Below are 23,684 nucleotides of genomic sequence, written 5' to 3' on the forward strand. Positions count from 1 at the left end.
TTAATTCTATGAATATTTAGTACTTTTTATCAGTTTTACCTGTTCAATAGGTATATAAAGCCTTAAAGATGAAATTAAATGTTCCTGCAAATCCTTGTTATCACAAGTGGTAAACCCCATAGTTTATCTTATCGTAGTAATTCTTTGCATTTCTATACTGGCAGAGACGCTCATGCAGCCCTGATGGCAGTGAGTGACTACATGTACCAGGATGCACTTTGAGTGTGTTTGTTCAAAAAGAAGAGCAATTGAAATAACATGGCTTCATTAATAGTCTGAGGAAACCATGCACAATGATGCACAAACAGTAACCCAATACAGACACCACACTCAACAATGTAGCGGCACAAAGTACAGTGATGATAAGCGATGGCCAAACACGACTTACAGTAACTAACAGAAGTGCAAATAAAGCAACGGTAAATATGTCAAATAAAGCATGATGAATAATGCAGGCAGTGTTATACTGCCAGCTTATAACGAGCTGACACTGGATTCCTTCATGTGCCGTCATCTAACGCAGATTTATTTAAAGCTGACGTTGTTTGTTTAAAATTGCCGTGTTTTCCTTTATAGAAGCAATAAACTACATGAGACCATGATTTATCCGAGTTTTGTTTTCAGGCCCAACTTTAAGAAAGTTACACAAACCCACATATGATTGAGTTGATTAGTGACACTAATGCTGTTGTGCAGTTTTGTGCTGCTGAAACTCGTTAATGTACTCGTTAAGGGGAGCACATGTTTAAGGGGAACTCCACCTTATACTTTACACACACACACACATTTATGTGCCATGGGGAACACTGCTCTGCCTATAGGCCCTCTGTTGAGTGTGAAAACACATGATAGTGTTTTCAGCTTTATCTCAAGTCAGCCTAAAAGATCTATTACATCAAAGATAGTCAGAAAGAACAGGAAGTCTTACAGGAACTGTCTACAGCATGTTTTCACTTTAGATTTGGATAATTTCTTTCTTTGTATCTGTGCATTACGACTAAATGGTTGGAGTATTCCTTTAATGTGCAGACAGTATCAGCAGCAGTGTCTTCATATGCATGTCAGGCAAGTCAGTAAAGCTACTGTCCTACTTATTAGTCTTAACATGTGGCAAAGATCCATGAAAACATTTGCTTCTTGGATCATCACTCCTTAAAATAAAGTCAAACATTTTTTCATAATGCTAATAAGATGACAACAGAACCTGCCCAAAAGGAAACAGTGATGTTCGGCTAATGAAAGAATGGTGTCCACTTCGCTGGCCCCCTCCTGTGTCTGGATTTATTTATTTATTTATTTATTTATTTTTTCTTACCACAGGGACTTGGAGCTGGTTCGACATGGTGCGATTGTTGGTGCCATGGTGGAGTGACACACGTTTGTAGTCTCAACTGGAAGTTAGCATCTCACACACACTGCCTTTACAAAAAGTGTTTTTCCCCCAACTATATTAAAATTAACAATTACCTCTGTGTAACAATAAACTGAGATCCTTCTACATTTTCATGCTAATAAACACCACTTTTTAAAGATACAATAATCAAAAGTAAAACTCTGATGTTATTTTTTTACACCATGACTGCATGATGTCAGTGTGAGCATTAGCATCATGCATTCAACATCCTCTGTTAGCCGCTTGTTTTTATGAATTATAAACACTTTAAATAATTATTAGTGGCGTATTTCTGTCCTGAAAAGTAAAACATCAAAATCAGATGACCATCCAACCTTTTATAGGCTGAAAAGGAAGTCCGTATCTGATGGGTAGAGTTTTGTTTATTGGCTTTTGGATTATTGTAGAAAATATGCTCTGCGAAGTTGTTCACACATTTGTCTGAGCAGGGTAAGATGATAGTTTTATAGTTTTTGAAGCTAAAACAGAAGAAAAAGAAGAAAGAAAATGATGTTACACTGTCAACAAATGACATGAGTTCACTGTCGCACTGCTCACTGCGTGCTTTGATTTGGGATTTTTTATATTTATATTTATACGCATGTATTGTAATGTGTAACCTGTAACCTCTGGCAAAAAAAAAGTTTCATCTTATCTTATCATATCTTTGCTTTTGCTTTAAAACCTACATGTTCTGTTGTAAATTGTTTTCTCAGTGAATTAAACTCAGTAGTCTGACTTGTCAGCCGGTTTTCATGCATTGTGCACTGCAAAAGTTGAGACAGCATACCTGCAGCCAGCTCAGTGTCTGCCTGTGAGAGAGAGGCTCCTTTTCCTGCTTTCAAAGTTCCCACGGCCCGTGAAGCCCCGCCCAGCGGCGCGCAGCGCGCCTCTGATTGGCTGGCGCAGCTCATTTGCATTGGCGTCAGTAAAGGCTGTAGGTCAATCCTTGCGGGTGCTTTTATTGGATGTGCCGCTGTCAAGCAGTGCTGAAGAATTGGAAGGGCAAACGCCAGAAAAGGCAGACAAAAAGACAAACATTAAATCAGCAGTATGTAGCTCGGTTCTGCCTTTTACCTCCGCTCGCGTCAACCTCACAATAATCCTGCCGATTTCAGAGCCGAAACTTGTGGACACGGAGCGGTCTTTTTTTTTTTAAGATATTTTTTTTCCCTCCTGTGTCTCTCAAGCGATTGCATTCTCCAGAGGTGGTACCTCCACACGTTACAATCTGACAGCCTCTACATCCTTTTTTTCCTCCTTCTTCCTCCAGAATGACAGAAAATCGCGAAGCCTGGTAACACTGTAGCCAATTGCACCTCCGGGTTTGGACCTCTTATATATCAGGCGGATCATCCTCAGCCCGGCAGCGGATGCCTGAATGGAGATTGTAAGCCATCCACCAAGATTTCCCCGCTTCCTAAATTGGTGAATTTGGGGCTGATAAATGGAGTGTTGTGTCGGGCTTCATGGCATTATGTGTTACGAAGGGTGCCTGACATCGGAAGGACTGGACAGAATAACACTCTGCAGTGTGAATATTTCAGCCTGTTGATGATGAACCGCTCAGGACTGGAGCAAAGTGTCGTGAGAACCGGTTTATGGCCCGTGTCTTGAGCTGAAGTGTGCAACCGGATTATTAAAGAGAGGAAAGAGACACTGAGAGGAATTTGGGAAAAAAAACACACAGACATCATTTTAATGGCTTCGAGGTGGAGGAGGACGACTACACATGAAACCTTGAACACAAAAAATGGATAAAACTATTGCATGAGGCTGGCGGGGGGAACTGCATGGTGTGTTTAAGGCCTACTTGATAACAGTGAAGTTGAGGAGAAATGAGAAAATGGTGATGTGGTACGAAGAAGGCGAGAAGAGGAGCCGGAGTGAGGGGATAAAAATCGTCCATGGGGATCCAAGCAGCTGAAGAATAACGGAATCCAAGTTTTTTGAGGACGAGACAGCTGCTTTGATTAAAGATCTCCCAATTAACTTCATGTGAAAAACAGAGGGAGGAAATCAGCTTCCTGGTCAGGGGGGTGGGGGTTAGATAGATATATTATTCATGCCTTGTGTTAGAGAAATTGGAGAACCGGCTTTGCTGTGGCCTAGATGATATATATTTATATAAATATATATATATATTTAAAAAAATGAAACCTTAAATAGAAAGAGTGGACCTTTAAAAAAAAAACAAAACAAAAAAAACATCAATAGAGGGCCGAATGACACTCCTGTAGCCTCAGAAGTAAAGCACTTGCGCAAAAAGAAAAGAGGCTGAAGTGGGTTGAAGCATGGGCTGTGCTTCAAGTATTCATATCTCTGATAGGGTGGTCTACCACAGTGGAAAAGAGTCCGAGGATTCCCACTCACCCCAGCAGACTAATACCACTCAGCATCAAGGAAATCCTGCCTCTGGACTACCCCTAAAACCCCCTAGCTGCAAGGTGAGGGAATCTACATTCATTACACTCACAGAGACACAGGGCCACAGTGTGCAGTCTGAACCACAAATATTGTGCAAAAAAGTGTGCAGTAGATGTCACAGGAGAGGAAAAAGAGAGTTAAACTATACACTTTCACGCTGACTACAATGTCTGTTTTAGATATTTATTGCATTTCTTTTGGCTTTAAGCCTCTCTGGCTGTGATACACACTCAGAGGAAGGTCGTGGGGTCACCGGCCCTTCATGCTAACTTGAGCTTTTTGGAGGTTGTCGCTTTTTTTTGCAGCAGTATCACAGAAAATCTTAGACATGTTGTGTTGCTTTTCTCAGTTTCTCACACAGCTTTCAGCCTCTGCTTTAACCTCTTCTTCTGCAGGTTATGGTCCTCTTCTATCTAGAGCTTTGTGTTTCACGTCATTGTATGAACACAGACATCTGACTGACGAGGAGTCAGTATTGCAAAGGATTTTGTGGCATAAAAACTTTGTCCCATTTGTGTATTGGACCACAAATAATTACACTAAATATAACAAAATGGGCTGCGCCTGCTTGCATGCAGACACTAAATAGGTGTTTCTAATCAAGATGATGTTGTTCTTTGGAATTTTGTGTTGTTTTTATGAAGAACAACACAATAGTTGTGTGTTGATGCCATATTTTGCTGCTAACCCAGGAAGTGTAGCTGCTATATGGAGAGTCACTGTGGAAGGAAGCTTGCACTGTAATGTTGTTGGATGTACAACTGCAAGCATCTGCACAGTAAAAGGAGGAGGGAAAAAAAAGTGTGATGTAGTGAATTTAGTTGTGCATGAGTGTATCTGTGTGTGTCTGATGTGCCGCGGGCTGTTTCAGGGCCTCTGTCAAGCTGCATTTTGTGGCCAAATGTCACCGCAGGATGCAGTGAGAAGTCAGTGTGACAGATGCCCCCACGTCAAGACGCCCACCGTGCCTTTGATTGAATTAGTTCCCTGATTGAGTTAGACTAATGGCATACAAATCTTCTTCAGCTGGAAATGGTTAATCCGTGCTCTGTGAGGTGTCATCGTTAACGTCCTCTGTGCTTTACTCGGCGAGCGGCGAATATTGTGACACACGCTTTTCTTTAAACATGATCAAATTGACGTGATGCGTTCAAGGGCTAAAGGGCTTAAAAAAATGTCTTCCCTCAAAAGTGATCAATAATTGACGAAATTGATTGTTGTGGAATTGTGTGTATGCACAGAGATTAAATAAGCAACACAGTCATTAAAATGTAATTTGGAATTTACCTTGGAATAGAGACTTATTGAGGAATAGCAGCATTTTAATTGCAACAGAGAGGCAATTAGTTGATTAGTCACTTAGTTGAAAGATTAATCAGCAATTTAATATTCTAATTTAACTTATTAAATCCTGGCTGTATTACTGTGTTTTGGAAAGATTTTTCATAATATTTACACCAAACAATTAAATGAATAAATACATTAAACTAATAATTGTAACCCAGGTAGACGTCTTATTATATATTCTGTAGTTTTGGCTTGAATCATAGAGACTTGAAAACAAGAGTGACAGCAGCGGGTAGAGGACATGTGCAGGCGTCTACAGTGTGAGAAAGATTCAATAGAAGTTTGGGAGTGTGATGTTAGTCTTTGTCAAGGGTACGTTACCATCTGGGCTGCTCTGGTAATGATAAGGCTCAAGTACAAGGTCCTGTGATAGTGGGCTTTATGTATGTGTGTGTGTGTGTGTGTGAAGCCAAACAGACAGAGAAATACCTCAGCCAAACACAACACCATTTATCTAGCCTTGACTTTTCCAGTCTGATTGCCCCCACTCAAGGAAATCAAGTAGCTCTCCTCCCTCTCTCCCTGAACAGCGAATGTAGAATCAGCTTTACCGTTACCTCTTAGTATAAATGGTAAAGGGCAATAAAAGGTGCTAATCTTACAAGTATCTAGAGAGTAATGCCATTTTGCTTGCTGCCTGATTCCGGCATCTATGCATGCATTAACATAAGTGGTGGAATCACTCAGCCATACTACCCGTTTTAACCCTCCCATCCCCAGGAGTGACGCGGCACACTCTGCTGCTGTGAGACACTTTAAAAGCTCCGACCGCATCATGTGATACATGGTACTTTTAAAGAGTAAGATATGATACACCGCTGACCTGGCCAGCAGCCATTCCTCTCCCACTGTTTCTGCGTGTCCTCTCTCTCTCTCTCTCTCTCTCTCTGACCAGCAGAGTTTGTGTGTGTGTGTGTGTGTGTGTGTGTGTTTAGTCTAAGTTGAGAGTCATTGGGTAATTTATTCCAGAGGAGGGCAAAGGCTTAGCATGGTGATGAATTAATCCACTGTGCTTTTTTTCAGCTGGCCGAGAGAACGGAGACTGATATTGGCTGTTTCTCTCGTTCGTTCAGGACCATCAAACTTTCAAACCATCTGCCCCTTTCTGTTGGTCTATAAGTCGTTCTTCGGAGATAATAATACTTAATACATTCATCTGCATGTAGCTATTTTTAACATGATTTAGCACTCAAGTGGAGCCGTCTCCCTCTGCGCATACACAGATGGTCCAGTCACTGTTGTCTTTACAGCTGCTGTATGGATCAGATGATGGGACTGTGTGTGTGTGTGTTATCTGTGTCTATCAAAGATGTCATGTGTACCCGTACAGTGGTCTTTTATAGCTCAGAGCATGGCAGTAACCCCTGGCGCACAGCCACAGTTAGCAGTTTGAATCCCACTGGGGCAAAGTTCTGGTGTTATAAGGCACGGTTTAAACAAACAAGAAAACTTGTTCATTAGTTCCCTCTTGTCTCAGAGTCTTTGCACTAAGATAAGCTAACTGTGGCTTCACCTCTAACAGACCAGCTGTTCCTCAGATACTGTTAAAACATTTGTTCTACTTCTGATTCACTGAAATCACAGGAAACTTTCAATATGTTTTATTTAAACAAAATGTCAGCTCAAGTGTCCCTCTGTTCCTCTTCCTGTCTGCTTGGGGGCAGTGAGGGGGGTAATTTTTTTTTTTTTATCTTCACGGGCACATGGGCAGAAGGAGTGGAGAGGAAGCATGATGGGGCCCAGGGAGTCTTCTGATTGATCTACAGGCAGCTCTAGAGATCAGATGTCCAACATTTTACTGGAGCGCTTGTTCCTTAGAACGATCTGTTCTAAACATTTAAGCAGCTCCGAAGCTCGGTGTGATGACACAAAGGTCTGCCACTGCACTGACACTCTGAACGTTAATCCTGTGCAGAAATCAAATTAGGATAATATGATACTAAATCCCTTTGTCACCCCGAGTGCAGATACAGTGGGTCTCTTCATCTGGGAGAGTTTGCTCTCTTGCGGGGTGTCAATTCAGTGCATGTACTTATGAAACAGAACCTCCCATTGTTTTTGAAATAGTCTTAACAAATAAGGCCACATTCAAAGCTTGTTCCGCTCCCCCTCCAGGTTAAGAATTTAGTATCATAAGGTCAGCATGTGATAGTTTCATGAGATTACTGAAATGGTATTCTTCCAAAACAAGGCACTACAAATGTTTACTTTGTAGCAGTGCTCTCTGTTCTGTTACAGAAGCTTACAGGAATGTAGAAATGAGTGGGCACAGGTCCACTGATGGCCCTTTAAGCTCCTCCTCCAATGTGCCTCTTCTAATATTTTAGGCCTTCTAAGCTGCAACATCTGCCGGCATCGGGGTGTTACGCTACTGATGTGTGTGTGTAGCTTCCTCCTTCATGCAGGCAGACTGTCAGGGCAAACTGCCAGCATGAGGTGGAGTGTGAGGCCGCGTCAAAGGTCAGCAAGGTCACGGCCAAAGTAAATATTGATATTGTCACAATATTTTACGATCAGATGATATGATATCTTTGAATATTTTGAGTCAGTATTTCCTATTGAATTTAGCTTTAACAACACAACCGAGGCCTTAATTAGTACACGTGAAATCTGCAGTGTGGTGCTGGTGCTGGTTCGTTAACAGGCTGGTGTCGTCAGTCTCCTTAGTGGGTTGTTTCATTTTTGAATGTTATAGATGTCAGTGCTGCTATGTTGTAACAAGTCTACTGTCGTCCATCACTGCTGTTGCTGTGAATATATATATATTCATCATTCAGAATAAGAGCACAAAGCCTGTAAAACCTAAGAATCAGGACATCTTAAAAAAATGTGTTCCTCCCAGAGCTCAGATTGTAATGAGGGACTGACACATCTAGTTTCTAGTCTTCATATTTGCTTACATGGGAAGTGTGCTAAACTGAAATCAGACAGGAGAAAAATTAAAGGAGTCTGTGAAATGTGGCGCGCTTGATCTGTACAAAAACAGAGTGCAAAACTGCCAAGCTGTTCTGTGGACCGTGTGCCAAGCTATGGTTGTCATCTAGAGTCTATCAAAACTACATTTGTTATCCTCTTTTATATATTGTATGTATGTACACAAAATGCATGGCAGATTGAGATTTGTCAGTGGATTTAGTTAGTTTTGGATAGAACCATGTTAGTCGTGCTAAGCCAAACTACAGAGCTGCTAGGTGTTTGCTACGCTTCTGTTAGATGGAGCTCCACCAAGTTTTTTTTAGTGTACATTTAAGTTTCTGTGTCATCTTTAAAGTGACCTTCTGACTTGCTTTAATCTTCGTCCTCTTGTCTAAAGTTTGGTGGCATCACAGCTATTTACTATTGTTTCCAATGGGAATGCACCAGTCAGATACCGCAGTCCACAGTCATGTGCCTACCTCTCTATACTGAGAACTCTGTAGGTACATAATCCCACACTTATGAGTGGTTTTGAAAGGGACACCCTCTACATAACACACCACCATTGTTCTTCAAATGGAAGGAGTTCATCTGAGAGTCATCTGTCTTACATGGTGTCACAGTGTCAGTGTCCACAGGCGTGTTTTTAATCTCTCCTGGAAGAGAGCCTTATGTGGTGATTATAGATTGCTGTAACCGTGCACAACACAGCGCGTTAACAATGCGAACAGACATGTTAACAGCATCTGGTTACTGGAGTACTTTGGACGTTTTCACGCTCCATCATACCACTGTCCTTGCAGCCAGAATAAACTAAAGAAAGGTTGTATACAGTCCGGTTTTCTAAAAAAAAGACTCATCCTGGGGTAAGATTTCCAAAGCACCAGAAATTGTTAGATTTAGTATTAAGTTCTAAACCTGATGGATATTATACTGTAAAATTTGGCAGTGGATCTGAAGCTATTTTTGAATCCAAATGCTCTAGCGGCTTTGACTTCATTTCACTGCCTTTCTTCTCTAAAGAAGTGCTGAGCAGACAAGAGCCTCACCGGATTTAAGTAAACAGGCCTGCAGCTTATTGGCTGTAGTAAACACGCAAGACACTCATTCACCTGCTGCACGGTGCATTAAGCCAGCAGCGCTTGTCTCCTCCTTCGTTTGAATGGGCATGGCTGTGACGCAAAACTCTTTGGATTGTGCCCTGTGATTTGCTCTGTAGATATACTGTACCCATAGTCAATATATCCCCTAATATATTTACAGGGCAGAGCGCAGATGGTGCACATTGTTTTTGTAGTGGGAGGTGTGTGGTTGATAGAACGCATTTAAGGTCAGTACAGCAACTCAGTCTAAAGACCAGCTAAGTTTTTAGCGTTGAGAAATGAATGAGAAATTAAGCTCCACATTTTTGTTGCCATATTTTTGATGTGGCAAAATCGATTATTTTTTTTTCTCCCCCCTGCAAAGATCAAAACTAGAGTGCTTGACTGTAACAGAATGAAGTTTCAAAACAATGACTAGGTTAGATGTGCTGTAGTCTGTGTGTTGGCAGCTATAGGAAAGCAGGAAATGTTTCAGTGGAAACTATGAGTCTAATGCCCCATTAAAAATCCTTGACATGCATGTGTGAAATGATGAAAGACAATGGAACACGCTTTCTAATAGATGGACATTCCTGCATGTCTGTCAAAAGCACCTGTGTCATTTATTATACCTGTTGCCCCAGCTGGATTACATTCCACACCGGTCGTCTCGTCTAACCGAGAGCAACGCAACAAGAACAGCTGCTTGTAGCTATATAAAATATTACTCTGTAGACTTAACTTCATTTCTCATCATATTGTTATTATTATTCTGTCAGTGCACAAGTTGTTATATAGACTTATATGTCATACCTTAACAGAGGATTTGGCGCTTGTAAATCATTATTTTGCAACAAAAAACACACAAATCTATACAAAAAAAAAATCAACTTTATCTTAGTATCTTCTGATCAGTGCTGCATCACAACACTCTCGCCCTTTAAAAGACACCAGAGTAGTATATTGTCATATTGTTGACTTATTTCCTGCTGTCGCTGATGTTACTCAACTAGAAATCTGTTCTTATTTGCAGCTTATAAACAGAGAATTGATTCCTGGTAGTGTAACTCTGGAGCTAGCAAGAATTTCCCACCAATAAAATGGCTTTGTGTAGCAGAAGGCTGCAGCTTTGGCACGTGGCACTATTGTTGTCAATTTCAACACATGAGTTAAGCTAGCGATCTTAATATAAAGCATTCAAAGACGCCACAGAGCAGAACTTTTCAAATAATCTGCTTAGAATTTCAATGCAGAAGATCCAAGCACGTGTCCAAAGTTCAGCGGTGTTTACATTTCAACAGGTGGTTAGTGTGGAGTGATTTTTCACAGTATGTGGCGTATTTCATTAAATGTAAATACACAGTTTTTTTGTTTAAGAACATTTCACACACGACAGAATATATGTGCATTTACTGCAGGCTCTGTGTCTTTGTGTGCTCAAAAGCTTCCATTAATGTGTGCATCAGCATGCAGTTGCTGCCATTCAGTGTGTCTGTGTGTTTTTAAATGAAGTGTAGTTTGTGTGCCAGGCCCCAGCTCGTGTCACTCACTAATCCCTCATGCAACAGTGACATCAGTGCTCCTGTTTTAGCAGGTGAAGAAGAGGAGGGGGAGTCTGGTGATTATCTAATGCTCTCGGCCATTTGAAGAGTAGTACTTGTGATATTTTCAAAAACATATAAGCTGTTATGGAGAGGTGGAGCCTTGCTGAGTCGCTAGTTGGAGTAGGGGTGGCCTACTCGTGGACGTATTGCTAATTCTAATCCTCTCTTTAGGCCACATGCTGGTGGGGTAATTAAGATTGTGTGCAGCTGGGTATGGCTGCGTCTACAAAATTACAGTGGACTAATGAAGTCCTGCTTGTGTAGTTTAGTTGTCTTGTTGTCATGTATTTGGCTGGATTTAGGAGGAGGAGGAGGAGGAGGAGGGGTTGACCGCAATGGAAAGGTTCCCGGTAAGATTACAGTGCACTGTAGTGTCACTGGACCGAGGCAGCGTCCGACTTAGACTTCTCTTAGCCTGTCCTTGTGCCTTATTGGCCTTTGACCTTATTTTGACTGAGCTGAAAGAGGAAGTAGAAAAGGAAACCACACATACCTGATCATTCAGTAGTTCACAGAGAAATTAACGCTCTGATAGCAGGGGTTGTAAAAAAAAAGGCACACATAGTTAAAGAAGAATATAAACATAATTATAATAGGTGTTAGTTCATCTGTTTAGAAACAGCAGAACAGCAGTGTTATCTGGAAGTAGGTGTGAGTAGTAAGCTAGTACTGTGTCGGCCTGCAGTAGTGGTGTTGAAGGGGGTCAGAGGAGGAAGGGGAGGTTTTAGTAAGGGGCTGCCCCAGAGTCCTGGATAGCTTAGGATTGTCCAGGTCTTATGGGGATTTCAGAGTAATCTGGATAAGGACAGAAATACCTTGAAGGTTAACATTAGAGAAAGTGTTCAGCTTCTTGTGGATTTGTCTTCTGTCTTTAATGAATTGGCACTCATTGGTGTTGGGTGCTGGCATGATACGATACAAGGTGTCCCTCCTCTACTTTTTCTTTTATAACACCATCGCAGAAAATAAACCCATGTTGAAATGTGTTGAAGGGCAGAATGTTAATGTGGTTAGCCTGAGCAGCACTCAGCTCATAGTTAATGGCAGAGTTGCATCCTTCTAAATGGTGTGTGAGAGAATTTGATCTGCAGGTGTTGTACTAATTTGCAAACTTTTCAGGATACTTTTGATGATGTAGTGATTAGTTAGTTTTTAAGTCAGTGTTTTTGTCTCCCTGATCTGTGTGACACACTTTGCATTCTGACATTTGGTTGTCAATAACTCGTCAAATCTGTTGCCTGTTGCTCCATCTAAAGATGCACCGATCTAATTAATATTTGATATCAGCCCCAGTATTGACTGAATAGCTAGATCTGGTATTGGATTATAGAGTTGATCCATAGGGCTTATCTATTCACTTCATGTTTGTGATGCATGATGCATCATGTGTCAGCAGCACACGCAGCATGCAGATAGACTTGACCCAAGACACACGCATAGAACAATATGAAGCGAGCCAAAAAGTCAGCTGTATGGAGGTATTTAACGCTTGCTGTGCCAACAGGTTTGACTGCTACTTGCTATATCTCCAAAGGAACTGATATCAGATCGTATCGGGTATTGGCAGATATGCAGAGCCCGGGTATCTGTATCGTTATTGGGACTAAAAAAGTCGGGTGCATCCCTAACTCCAACTGCACTGTTCCAACACGTTGTCCGTTTCAGTGCACAAAGCTCACACTTGAACATACACTGCAAAGGCTACTGCAGTTAGCCAGTTAGCACGTACGTCCTGCACGTAAGTAAGTAGGTCTCCATGCCATCGTCACTTTGTGCATTGTGGTGAGCTGGAATCTGAAAACATTTAGGATTTGTTCACATGCTACTTAGAACTTTTTTAGGAGGGTGCATAGCTACTTAAACTCCATTTCAGTTACTTTAAAATGCCAAGTACAGGCTTTTTTCAAGTACCGCCTAAGTTTATGAAAGTGCAATAAATAGCTGCATGCGCCCTTTAATGTAACTCACTTGCTGCTGCATAGTTTTTTCATTGTGCTTTCTGCTTGTATTGCTGTTTATATCCCAAACCCTGATAATAAGTGGTCATGGTGACACACTCGGTGGTCTTTCGAGGCATTTGAAAAGATGAAGATGGAAATTGGGGAAAGGATGATACATTTAGATACACACAGCCACAGGAGATGCATAAATGTTACAGACATATGGCAATGTAATCTCATTAAAACCTCATCTGCTGTTTAAATTGAAATCTCAAAAAGCCAAGTTTAAGTTGGGCAGTTAGCTTACATGTAGTAAAGTCGCAAACAGCCTTCAATCTGTTTCTTCTCGTACTTTCAAGCAGATTCTCACTTGGAGAAAAATAAGTACCAGTACACACTGTGTGCTGTACTTGGCTCTTTTGAGTATCTGTGTGTGCTGTGTGGACCTAACTTGCAGGTAATAAATATATACTTGTCATTTGTCTGTTTTAAACTGGATGGCTGGATCACATAATCTGACAGGCTCTGTGATATCTGAGGCGATGCTTGCAGCATGTGAGAAACAGGGACAGGTCACCAAGGATGAAATAACCTATCCATTTTCTGCAAACTCTGTATTTTTATACCACGGACGTCATTCAAGGGCGTTTGGGACTGAATTCCAGGACAAGTTCAGTCTCCTGTGAGTTACCCGGTGTCTTCCCTCTGTGTGTGAGTGTGTGTGTGTGTGTACATTCCCGTATGCTTGAGTTTCCGCACTATCTAGTGAGGTAGGAGAGATGTCACTGCAGACAGAATAAAGGTCAGGGCGTACTCTGGAAGCTCTGCACGAAAAACAATGAATGTGTATATGCGCTGGTGTGTGTGCGATTAGAAATTATTTAGGACAGCATGTGTAAAAAGCAGTTCACAGTACTGCGGTACATACAAGCTGCAGTTCTTTCCCTTACTGTATCCTTTTATTTTCATTTAATTGTGGTTCTGTATAGAGAACTGTTACCGTTGAAGTGGCTGAAGCATGCATGTAACCTGGATTACTTGCTGTTACTTAACTTTCCAACGATTAACACCACACACTAAGATCCATTGTCACTTTCCCTTGTGCATAACCAGATTTCATTATGAAGACAGTGATTGTGCTGAAAATTAGTGAATTTATAAAAACAGCCATATTTAACTTAAACAAGGAAAGTTGTGACATTTATCATTTGTCAGTCTGGTACCGGTGTGTATTGGTTTTAATGTTGGTTGATGAGGCATGATGATGTTTATCAGCATTGTGACATAGTGTTCAGAGAGGGTCACAGACCCTCTGCATTCTGTTAGAAAGCTACGGAGGCGTTGAGTTTTGTGGCACGTCTATGACAGGCCGGGCTAACGCTGTAAATGCACCACAAGAGACAATTGATAGGCAAACTTTTGATTGTGTGACGCTCACATGCCCTTGACGGCATCACGATTTTGAATAAACAAAGGCAGCATAAAGAAGTGCGGTCTCTGTGTAAAAGAGGATACTGATGCCTTCCCTGTTCCATAACACATCAGTGTCCACTGACGTTGCTTGAATTATATGTGATTTCACTGAGAATCTACAAGTAGCCCTCCAACAAGCAAGCAAGCAGTATACTGTTCCTCAGTGCTGATTCCACACATTGTCAATTAAGACGTAGACAACAGCTAAATATTGTAACAGTAACTTGGTATTTTGTTTTTACAGAAAAGCACAGTGAAATGCACATTCAATCAGATTCATAATCTGTTCTCTGATTAGGCTTTGTGGAGATATCTTTAGATATTTATGCATGTCTGTTGTTGGCATTACTGCAGGGCCCTCTTGGGAGCCGACATAGATAGCCATCAATGGATTCTCTAATGACATTCTTTACAAGACATGATTAATAGATTGATTGATGACAATAAACGGCTTATTATTTATCTCCCATCCATATTAAATGTCTTATTATCCAATAGATATATACATAGAGTATGGACTGGTAATGTGTGCATGTTCCTGCTTCCTTCAGCTCATTGTATATGGATCCTCTTTGTTTTGTTCTTCAAAGCTATCACTTATAAGAAGGCTTTTTTGATTAATGATTAATAATTATAAGCTGCAGCTCCATTTCCATTTCTATTTATAATAATAAATGTGTCCTTTGTTTTGTGGCTCCAGAAAAACTCATGTCAGTGCGAATGATTACAAATACCGATAAGGTTATTTTAAAATGTATAGTCACTCACTGTACCGAGTTATTCTGGCCCGTCATGTGTGCACAGTTGATCAATTGTCATAGTCAATGAAAAGAGGCACATTGTTCACCTCATGACATTGCATCTGACACACACACAGAGATATTAAAAAAAACACTAGGAATCTAGCTTGATATATTAAAAGTATCAGATTACTTTCAAAAGATGTTCTTCACTTGGGCATTGTAGTTTTTGTTGATCTTCCTTCTGTGGTACGTTCTGCCAGAGAGCACGAGAGATGGGGGAGAGATAGAAATACAGAGAAAGCAAGGATGTTCTGGGACAAACCGATCCACAGTGGCCTAGTTTCCCTCAGCCATGCCAGTGACTCAACTAAAGTCTTCTGCCTGGCTGACTGTGAGCTTGGTCACCATGGATAAGACATGTGGACGGAGTCAGAATGCACATGGCCACAGTTATTTTTCTAAATGGGCAAACTGCAGTTACATTGCTATGTTAGATGACTGTGATTTTTTTTAATCGGCTATGAGGAACAGTCTGTGTTTTGTTATTTAGCACTGATTTTACTGGAACTTGGAGTAAAATGAGACCTAATGGGAATAACTTGATAGGTGTGGACGATCAAGCTGAGATAAAATGACACGTTAGACCTCTGAATACTTGCACACATTCATCAGACGTTTATCACTTTATCATCAATTGTTTCACACCGGGCCCAGAACAGAAAGTCGAGCAGCTCAGGTTTTTAGCTTGTCTTCAAGGAAGTTAGGGAAATGGCGGAGGAGTTGGCTGTATTGTGTTTTTGATGTTGTCAAAAGGCCTGTTTGACCGAACAGCAGCCAGTTTGTATGACTGCTGCTGCATGCAGGTAACTCAAGGCTGCCTGCTCCATGGTCTGTGTTTTATAACTTTGAAATGGATGAATCGATGATTGATCAAACTCTACCTTGATGTGTGATGGAAAAACAATATGATCTCCTTATATTGGAAGGAAGTAAATAAACTACATTCCCATCATACACAAAATAATGTGTGACTGTTGCTGGACGGTGATATAAAGAACCTCTGAAGAACCCATTTTTCCAGTTCAACTTGGATCACCTATATATGCCTGGTTTTCATATTTCTCAGATTTAGTTGAGCTGAGTGTTTGTTTTGGTGTTGATTCCTGATTAAAGCTAGGAGCGGTTGCCAGTTTGAAACTCCATTCTTATTGTTAGCCTGAGTGCAGATCTATGGGCAGCAAATGCAAGTGGCCTCACATGAAAGTGCATTATTCTCTTTGAGGTAACACACACAGCACGGGCAGCTAGCGCTACTATCTGAGTGGCTCTCAGCGTGTGGTGAGGTTGATGTGTCACTCTGTGCCATTTAGCCCATCACTTAGCTCAGTGTGTGTGAGAGTTAGTGTGTCTGACTGTCTCTCTCTGTGTGTCTGGTACACAGTGTGCATCCACACCTGTGGCTGGGACTGCTGCCCTTAATCACACCTAATCAAGAACATTGATTCATCTCCATTTGATCCACACTTTTCAACAGGAACACACACGTACACAAACACATGGCCCGCCACAAGTTGTGAGAGCGGCACTTCTTCTTCTAAGCAGAAAATGCTGATGTTGTCTATAGGTTTATGAAAGATGGGTGGGATATTCTACTTATCCACATGTGGGGAAGTTATAAGGAAGGTCAGCCTCCTGATGTCAGGATGTAAGAGGAACAGAGAGAGAGAGAGAGAGAGAGAGAGAACAGGATCTGGGATGGGGATCTGAGGATGGGGGCAGCTTGCACATTTTCTTAAGAAGCACAAGTGGGACAGGCATCCCAAGATTCCCTGCATCCTGGTCCCAGCTCTGGGATGGAGGAAGCTGTTTACTCTTTCTATCTCTCACTGCTGACGTCGGCGCACCGAACAATGTCATCCAATTTCCTGTTTTTCACTTTAGTGGAAAGCCACTCTCCCAGTATGTATGGTGTAGAGTGTGTGTGTGTGTGTGTGTGTACGTGTCTATGAGTATGAAGCCGAAGAGCTGGCGGTCTGGAGGAGAGGAGAAGGAGGAGGATCAAGAGGAGGAGGAGAAAGAGGAGGAGATCTATAGGGCTGGATACCCTGGGAGCAGGATATAGGGTCAGAGGCAACTCCACTATGTAAATACATTAGGTGTATTGAATGAGAGTAGCAGGGGACTGAATGCTCCTCAGGATGACTGCAGAGCTACATAGCAGCTCTGATGTGGTCACATGGGCCTGAACGGGCATGGAAGGTGTGATGTCACATGACATTTTTTGAAGCTGGGACAATGTTTCATTCATCTTTATTGTGGCTTAAGTGGAAAGAGTCAGATTTCTATCAGCTAGTACAGGTTTGTCTCCTCCTGCATTTACACACAGTCCAGCAGTCATCAGATCCCTTGGTTGGCATCTTCACCTATCAGTGCTCCACAGCAGAAGTGACATCACTTCCTGTCAAGGTGGTTTGAGGGTTTACCTTTGTCTTGCAGAGGAGGTAGCAAGTCATTTATTGATTTGTAGTTTGGTAGAGCACTCCTCAGCTGTCTTCTCTGAATCTTCAGGATTTCATCCCTAGCTGACACTTAGTGCGGCAGGCCACTGGTACAGTGTGGTAGTCCACCAGCAGCACCCGCTTTGCATCCCAGAGAACAGAGCCCGTCACTTTGCACTGTTTAGTTTTATCTTTAGTTGTAAGTGGTGGACTCTGAAGTCTCATCCATGGTTACAAATTCTTGGAAAAGTCTCTCAGGACCTGCCTGAGAAGTGGCAGATTGTCCCCTGACATGTTGTTGTTCACTTCTCCTCTGACCCAAGGAGTTTCAGGATGCAGTGAGCTGTCACCTGGATCATTTGGAGTTTGTTGTGGATAACAGCACAGACATGTGTATGGGACATACTCTGCTCTGTGGCAATGTTGTGTTATTTTTAAAATGATATCATAGATCCGGTCAGGGGTCTCCTGTGTGGTGACAGGGGTCAGTTTCCAGACTGAAAGTCTTTCACATTTGAGTTCAACTGTACACTTCTTTTGCCCCCTGTCCCCTGGTGTTGCTACCACATCCTCTTTCAGTGACAAGCCCCATGATGACTGCAGGAAGGATGATTTTTGTCAGACATTACTAACTGATTTTCAGTTACCTGCAACAGCAACACCACAAAAGTTATTGACTTTAGAGGACTTCATTTGCATGTGAATACAGATGACCTGTATTTTTGTAACATAGTTAAGACGTCTTAGTATTTTGCGCTTTATATTGGATTTTATTTGTAATATATTTTGGAGTATAACCATAAATATACTGACTATTAGTTAAAGACTTGAAAATAAATGAAAAAAATGCATATTTTTTGCATAATGTGTAAAAACCAAAGACCAAACTATATTTGCTTGGCTGTTTTCCTGTAATTATCTCTGTCCTAATTCAGAGAATCATTATTTCTACACAAATGTGAAAAAACTGCATCTGCCCTGCTGCTCAACAAACTTGTCATCTTATTAACAGTTGCCCTGTGCACACACAGACACGCACACAGTTCTCAGTGTGACTGGTACAAACACAGCAGCATATAACAAGAGGGCGGTACGTAGCTTACGCAGGCATACACACCATGTCTGTACTGCCCGCCTGCCTGGCCTACTTGCTCACCCACTTCCCCTGCTTTGTTTGCCTCTGGTTGAGTGCCAGCATGATGTTTGCGGGATGCAAATGCTTGGCTGAATGATTCATTGCAGTGTGTGTGTGTGTGTGTGTGTGTGTGTGTGTACTGTACATGAGGAGAACGTTGCTCAAAGAGGCTGGCAGACTGGTTCAGCTCTGTGTGTGGGGCAGGCTGGCTCTTCGAGTTACACAACCTCAGCTGCAGTTGTATTGGTTGTGTCACTGTCAGAGAGGGAAGTCTCCCAGGATGGAGAGAGTGTGCTGTGTTCTGCTCTTGCTAGGCTGCAGCTAGCTGGAGGCTTTGTGGCCAAACTCCATACATCAAGAGTCTGACCTCATCTGCCCCCCCCCCCCCCCCCCCCCCCCCCCCACACACACACACAGTGGAAACATGATTTTTTTTTTAATGTATGGTGTATTTTTGTGTGACCACCATCTGTGACATTTACCCAGCACCAGTCTATAGAAGAGAGAATGTTTTGTTTCCTCTGCACGGGAAAGTAAATGAGTGGTTTGAATCTCTAATCAAAATTAATAAAACTGAGGATGTTAGTTATTTGTGTTGACACACGTGGTCGGGATCATATAAATCAAATCTGACAACAGGGAAAATAGGTCTTGTTTAGTCAAACCCTCTTGGAAGATCATGGGTTTGTGGCATTTCCATAAGTTAGGTCCTCATTATATAGCCTCACAAACACACACACACATGCATGCATGCTGTTTCCCCAGCACACATGAGGCTATCATGCGACCAGGTCCTCGTGTCTGTGAAAGATCAGATGATCGCAGAGCATCAGCTCGTAGCCATCCTGATTCCATACTTCTTGTTTGTGGACAGCTACAACAAACGGCCCAGTGTCGTGATGACGTCAATTTGGCTACAACCGAGGGCTAATCAGCTCTTTTTTTCTCTCCTCTTTGTTGTTTCATTGAGCTTTCAAAAAGCTTACAATTTAGCAAGCAAGTGATTTACTGCAGACCGGCACGCTCTGAAATTCCTCTCTGTATTCCTCTTCACATGTGTAGATTGTTTACGGAGAAGAGGAATTCTAGAGGGATGGCGGTCCACAAGGGGCTTGGTTGCTATGGTTACTAACCCCTGAGCTGGGTTCCATTTAGCAGGAAGGAAGCTAAATTATTTGCAGACAGAAAAGAGTATAAGCTCATGTAAGGGAAGTGTAATGAGTTCAAAACCTGTCCATGTGAGATCTGTCTTTTTTTTTTCTTTATTTGTCAATAATCACCACTTATTCAGGCCCTGATTGAAGAAACATACAGATGCTTAGATATAGTAGAAACACAAGTAAATGGATGTATTCAAACCGTAAAGTACAAAAGTATTAGTCAATATTTAAAGTGCTAATTTAGTGCAGTTTATTCTTAAAAAAAATACATATTATTGATTGGTTTGTGCATCATTTTATTATTGCAGGTGATAAAAATGATAATAAATGTGGTAGAATTAAGGTTCATGATCACCACTGAACTAGTGGAGTTAATGTTGCAGAAAAGATCAGTACCACTGGGGCTATTATTAAATGTGTTTTAAAAAAAAAAGTCAGTTTAAATGTAAAAGTGTGAATGTCATTGAAAATGGGCTTCTTGTCATATGATTTGTGATCTTTAGCTTCTGTTGAGACTAAAGATGGTTTGTGTGTAAAGTAGCATCGCTGTAGCTAGTCGAGTAAATAGTGCGATATTTGCCTGGCAGAGCGGAAGTGTAAAGTAGTATAAAATGGAAATACATGGAAAACTGAATCAACTGTACTTGAAAGTCGCCATGACCTTACACTTCATTAACATTACATCATGTCTAAGTGTTTCATTCTATATTTTATCCATCACCTATACCTGTTGTTTAAATTTCCCATTTTAAATGAATTTTTGTCTTTCTGGCTCCTTCTGCGCTGGCAGGGCCGTTATGGTGGACATTGCCTACTCAGGCCATTAATGCTGTTTCATGGAAACTTTGCTTTTTTGTGTCAGCTGTAAAACATAGTTAAACATAACAGGACTGCATCAGTCGATGCCGTTTGTGATTGGTGCTGATTGGTGCTCTACTTTTTAGGATTAGTACTCCTCTTATATCCTAAAGACTCATTCATCAGAGGGATCTCGTAACCCTAAACATGAAGTATCATCTGTCTTTAAAAATAAAATAGTAACCATGCAAATTATATATTTTTTTCAATTTATTTGTTGTAATAACATTGCTGTTATTTTTCTGTATTTTCTTACATCTCAGTTTATATCAAAGATAATGCTAACTTTTTAAAATGATTGAATTTTTTTTTCTAATCCTTGTGTTTTTCCTGTTGTCTTTCAGACCACATTAACAGAGGTGCAATTTGGACCAATGAAGTTATTTAAAGACCCACTTCAGGTATTGTACAAACAGTGCCAAACATCTGAATGATTGATGTACTTCAATGTATTCAGGCATTCAGCGCACACAGAGTGTTCCAGAGAATAGTCCAGACCAATGTGGAGCTTTAAGCTGAGCTGTTGAGCTTGAACGTGGTGTGACTGTCAATATTTGGTATTATTTTGCAAGGATTAGCATTTCAGGACGTCACCTACTGTTGTTGGCAGTTAGAGCTAATCCTGAATCTCTCAAAGATGCCACACCTCTGTCAGATTAGAGGAAAAGGTCAGACATTCAAAGGCGGGATGGACTGTTAATGGACGTATTGTGGGGTCTTGAGTTGCCAAGGCAACAAGGCCAAACATTTATGACCAGGAACATACCATAATGAACAATGCACGCTATGGAGGAGCTGCACAGAGGATCCTTGGACCAGTTTCGTCACTGCAGAGAGGGCATTCTGTGACGCTCAGTGGCTCATTATGCAGTTTGTGCGTGTTGTCCTTTGGTATGTGCTGCTGCTGCTGTTGTGAGAGAACTTAAGCTTTTTAGGAATTTAGGAAAGCATTTTGAGGATATGCAACAGATGGTTTCATCTTTCTTGCAAGAGCTGAAAATTCTTGATAATTCAGATCATTTTGTTCATCTCTTGTGTAAATACACCAAACATTGATTGCTAATGGGGACAGTTTGCTTTCCTATAAAAGTAAAAAAACATTTTTTTTTTACTAAAACAACAGCTGCTTAAGTTGTATTACACTGACAATGGGAAGTCAGTGAGTGGATACATTCGAAGTCCTGAAATGTAATTCCATGTATGAGTGCACAGACTCATTGTCTGATGCACTCCAGTGTGACCACAGTAGGAAAACGAGGTAGAGAGATATCCCCTTCCTGTTTTTGTCACTCACAGCTGATCCTGTCATGCCCTCCTCCTGTCTGCTCCTCCTCCTTTTCTCGCCGTCCACAGGATCTGGCCGGGCCCTCTCTGTTTTTCAACAATGATGTTTTCTAGACAGAGTGATCAGACGCTGCCAAAAAAATCCTCTACCACCCACTTCAGACTGGTTGTTTTTATCTTCTTGCTGTCACTTCAGAAACATTTAACCTTTAATGTCTGTTGGGGTACTGAGTGTACTCCCTGCACAGGCATCTGAAAAGACTTTATCTCGGCCTATGTTCCCTCACCACCACCCCCACCACCACCACCACCTCCTCTGCGGGAATGTTGACTTTTCTACCAACATCCCAATGTGGAATTCTGATCTAATTCCCTGTGCGTACCGAACATAGCTGCAGGACTAAGAGGTGATGTATTTATGACCCGGACACTTATTGCTGCTTGTAGGGAAAATGTTCATGTGGAATATGGTTTGCATTAGCAACGCCTCTCTCGAGCATAAGAGGGGCTTGCTGCTTCACGCCTCAGGCTGCTTTTTCGGTGCCACACCAATTGTCAGCATGAATCTAAAAAGACAACTGTCAAAACAAGCAGTGCTCCAGGAGGAGGGCAGTGCTTCTACTTTTCCTTCACAAAGTCAAGTCTTTGTGTCCTAACTCAACCTTACAGGTGTGATGAAACACGCACAACTGCAGAACAAGCTTTCTTTCTTTACGTCCATTCTGCTCCCTGCCAACAGTTGGAGATGACGTCTGTTTGAGAGAGTGACTCATAAATCTACTCTTAGTACAGCGCTGCTTTTGGAGGCAGGCCTAAATCTCTGGTCCAGTATTTACGCAAGTAAGGGGTTATATGAAAGTACGGAGGCAGAGAGGGAGCCAGCTCTCAATGGCTGGTCTGACGGTTGCAGCAGCAGCACTTTGGGCCGCAGCCTTGGCAGACTGGTGGGAGGGACCGCAGCCAGTCAAGGCCACCTCGACTAATTGTGTCATAGATCATGACAGCGCACAATAAAATCTGTGACGCACCCGTTGTGCGAGCAGAGTCTGATCAATCAGGGCCTGTCCACCCTAGGCCTGAGGTCTGAGGTCAGGCCGCATTCAGATTCGGTTTTTATTTAGTGTGCAAACTTTAAAGCACAGGTTGGGAGCATTCAATGTGTGATTAGTTATATACCAGTGTCTGTAATCAGATCACAGCTACTTGTACAATTCCATATAAATCTAATAGAAATATGTGTGTATTTAATTGTGAGCCTTTGCTGGTTTCTCAGTGAACAATAATTTAATCAATGTGTGATGATTATTATAATAAAAAAAGCTCTTACAAACATCAATAATGCCATGAGGATAACTGATTTGTCTGTTTGCACATTTAATTCAGCTTTTTCTTAAGTATTTTTATCCACTCGTCATTTAGACGTGGTTCTCCCCATGTGTTATATAATCCTGTGCAATCCTGTGTGTTCTTTGGTAGTTGTGTTAGTGCTATCACATGTGCAAGAGGTCACTTACAAATATACAACTGGTCATTTTGCTCTTTTTCACAGGTACTTTTAGTTTTTGCCAAAGAGGACAGTCAGAGTAATGGCTTCTGCTGGGCATGCGAGAAGGCCAACTTCAGGTGCAACATGGCGCGAACACCTGAGTCGGCTCTTGAATGCTTCTTGGAGAAGCATCATGACCTCGTCATCATTGACCACAGACATTCCAGACACTTTGACGCTGAAGCACTATGCCGGTAAGCGACGCTCTCTATCACTGATGCATTTCTGTGTCATGTGGTGTTTCTGGAAGGATGCAGTGGGATGTTCCCTCACGACCT

General features: G+C 41.7%; 1 protein-coding gene across 1 annotated transcript in view; it reads left to right on the forward strand.

The window, feature by feature from the left end:
- The first annotated feature begins 2,372 nt into the window (after positions 1 to 2,372).
- The window catches only part of pde8a (phosphodiesterase 8A), a 34,381-nt gene continuing 13,069 nt past the window's right edge, over positions 2,373 to 23,684 (forward strand). Inside the window, exons 1-3 of the mRNA XM_028401991.1 lie at positions 2,373 to 3,840; positions 20,921 to 20,977; positions 23,410 to 23,600. Of these exons, the coding sequence (XP_028257792.1) occupies positions 3,688 to 3,840; positions 20,921 to 20,977; positions 23,410 to 23,600 (401 nt within the window). The 5' untranslated portion in view covers positions 2,373 to 3,687. The remainder of the gene's footprint in view (positions 3,841 to 20,920; positions 20,978 to 23,409; positions 23,601 to 23,684) is intronic.

Source organism: Parambassis ranga, chromosome 3 (genome assembly GCF_900634625.1).
Source record: "Parambassis ranga chromosome 3, fParRan2.1, whole genome shotgun sequence".
NCBI lineage: Eukaryota > Metazoa > Chordata > Actinopteri > Ambassidae > Parambassis > Parambassis ranga.